The 2,500-nt window shown below is 46.3% G+C and overlaps 1 protein-coding gene across 2 annotated transcripts in view; it reads left to right on the top strand.

Annotated features, from left to right (window-relative positions):
* The window catches only part of wwp2 (WW domain containing E3 ubiquitin protein ligase 2), a 47,408-nt gene that overhangs the window by 6,761 nt on the left and 38,147 nt on the right, over nucleotides 1-2,500 (top strand). For both annotated transcript variants that reach the window (XM_068723920.1, XM_068723922.1), the window contains exon 5: nucleotides 59-196. In XM_068723920.1, the coding sequence (XP_068580021.1) occupies nucleotides 59-196 (138 nt within the window). The remainder of the gene's footprint in view (nucleotides 1-58; nucleotides 197-2,500) is intronic.

A 2,500-nucleotide genomic window follows, 5' to 3' on the forward strand; every position in this document is an offset into this window, starting at 1 on the left:
CCCCTACCTTGTCCTCTACCTTTCTCCTCCACTCATCTTTTCTCTCCCCCCCCTCTAGTGGAGAACGTCCAGCTGAGTCTGGTGCTGCAGACGGAGAACAAAGGCTCGGTTGTAGCGGGAGGCGAGCTCAACGTCTGTCTGGACGGCATGGTTGTTGATCTGGGCAAGCTGCCCAATGGCAGCACGGCAGCAGACAGTGAGTCCCGCCTTTTACCGCACGCACACACGCACACACACGCACGCACGCACGCACACACACACGCACACGCACATAGGTGAAGGTAATAACCCAGAAATGCACAGAGAAACACCTAGAGTAGCAATCACATTAAGGCCATGTGCACATGTGTGTCACTGCTGTCGTGTGAAATTCAACACTTTCACATAACTCCTCTAAAGAAGTGACTTGTGACTTTATTGTTTGAAAGTTTAAAAAACTTGTATCAAAGTGATCAATTCATAAGAAATCTCTGAAAAACCGTAGAACTTTTTTCCGCTTATTAAACAAAAGTGCAGGGCGAAGCTAACACTGTTTTTCACGGAGTCAGTGACGACACATTAAAGGGAACACGCACACACTGTTTTCCTACAGGAGTCCAGACTTATTAATACTGAATGCGCCACAATATTAAAGCATTTCTCCTCCTCTCACTCTTTCCCTTCCTGCGTCGCCTAAACAACCGCGCGTACACATGCATTTGTTTGTGCAAGACGATATATGTGTGTGTCTGGTAAATGACAACTCTACGAAGTCTTTTCTTACCCTCATGGTGTTCCTACCCATTATTATTATTCATTATTATTTTAAAGTACTGCTATATGAACAAAAGCTCAATAACTTTTGGTTTGAATCACTTTAAACGGATCAGGTTCTTGTTAACAGCAGTGTTCTTCACACAGTATCAGTTATATTTCTACTATCTGTGCTCAGTGTGTGACTTTATTTAAACGTTCCACTGCTGTGCAACATGAATACAACGTTCCACACGTTTCATCAGAATGTGTGTCTTCTGCCTTCATACAGTCAGAGCATGTGAACGCAGCTCCCACTGTTCATCAACATAATGCTCCGTAACTCAGAGGTGACGACGGTTGCCCGGAGATGTCCGGTAGTCTCCGGTGAGAGACGGCCGGTGCGCGTTGTGACTCCGTCTCTTTTGTAGTCCTCTCCTCTTCGTACGACTCGTGTGTTCTTCTGGTGACGGTGCGTCTGGAGGGAGGCTCCTACGTGACGTCATTCATGATCCTGAGAACGTTCCTCAGACCCACGTCTTCTCAACACTAGTCGTCTTCAGTTTGTATCTCTCCACTTCTCTGTGGCGTCTGTTAGCTCGTCTTTAGTTTATCTCTACTTCTCCACACGCTGCATCAACGTAGTGATGAAGACTCCTCCACACGCTGCATCATCGTAGTGATGAAGACTTCTCCACACGCTGCATCATCGTAGTGATGAAGACTTCTCCACACGCTGCACCAACGTAGTGATGAAGACTCCTCCACCGCTGCATCAACGTAGTGATGAAGACTCCTCCACCGCTGCATCAACGTAGTGATGAAGACTCCTCCACACGCTGCATCAACATAGTGATGAAGACTCCTCCACACGCTGCATCATCGTAGTGATGAAGACTCCTCCACACGCTGCATCAACGTAGTGATGAAGACTCCTCCACACGCTGCATCATCGTAGTGATGAAGACTCCTCCACACGCTGCATCAACGTAGTGATGAAGACTCCTCCGCTTGTTTGGTGATTTGCTGCCATCAACAGTGTGTATTGCATTAACAAAAAACTGCGTTAATAAGCGATAAAATAATTGTCTGCGTTAATTAATTAATGCGTTAAAGCGATAATAATGCGTTAACTTGCCCAGCACTAATATATACACACACACACACACACACACACACACACACACACACACACACACACACACATATACACACACACACACATATACATACATATACACACACACACACACACACACACACACACACACACACACACATACTGCTGATGTATGTTTCTCATGTCAGCATCACTTCCTGCATGCCTCAAGGTTCAACCCTGGACTAGTACTCTAACTATAGACTGTATTAATACACTTGATGTGAAGCAGGTTCCTGACCCCTGGTCTAGACAGAACCACTATAGCTCCTTGTGTTTGTGGCATCATCTCTGAAGTCCTCTCACCCCTGTTGAGGGATCCAGAAACATCAGCTTGTCTCCACACATTGCCCTTTTAATGATCCCCACGTCGACTCGGCCCTGTTCTCCCACCACAGTGCATGTCTGCTCTCTGCCTGAGGGCCCCTCTCGATGGATGTGTCTCGGGGCAGACTCGGATTCAAGTCTGATTTCAACCCCGAGACGAAGCGACACAGTTTCTTAAAATCATCAGCAGAATGCAGCTCATTCTAAAAAGTTCACTCCGTGGAAACTATGCTGTTTTGAATATCGTATATCGGTGTTTTTCTGGACGTTAAATTCAACCTG

This window comes from Cebidichthys violaceus, unplaced genomic scaffold (assembly GCF_023349555.1).
Source record: "Cebidichthys violaceus isolate CVI_PGR_0920_01 unplaced genomic scaffold, fCebVio1.0.p SCAF_3, whole genome shotgun sequence".
NCBI lineage: Eukaryota > Metazoa > Chordata > Actinopteri > Perciformes > Stichaeidae > Cebidichthys > Cebidichthys violaceus.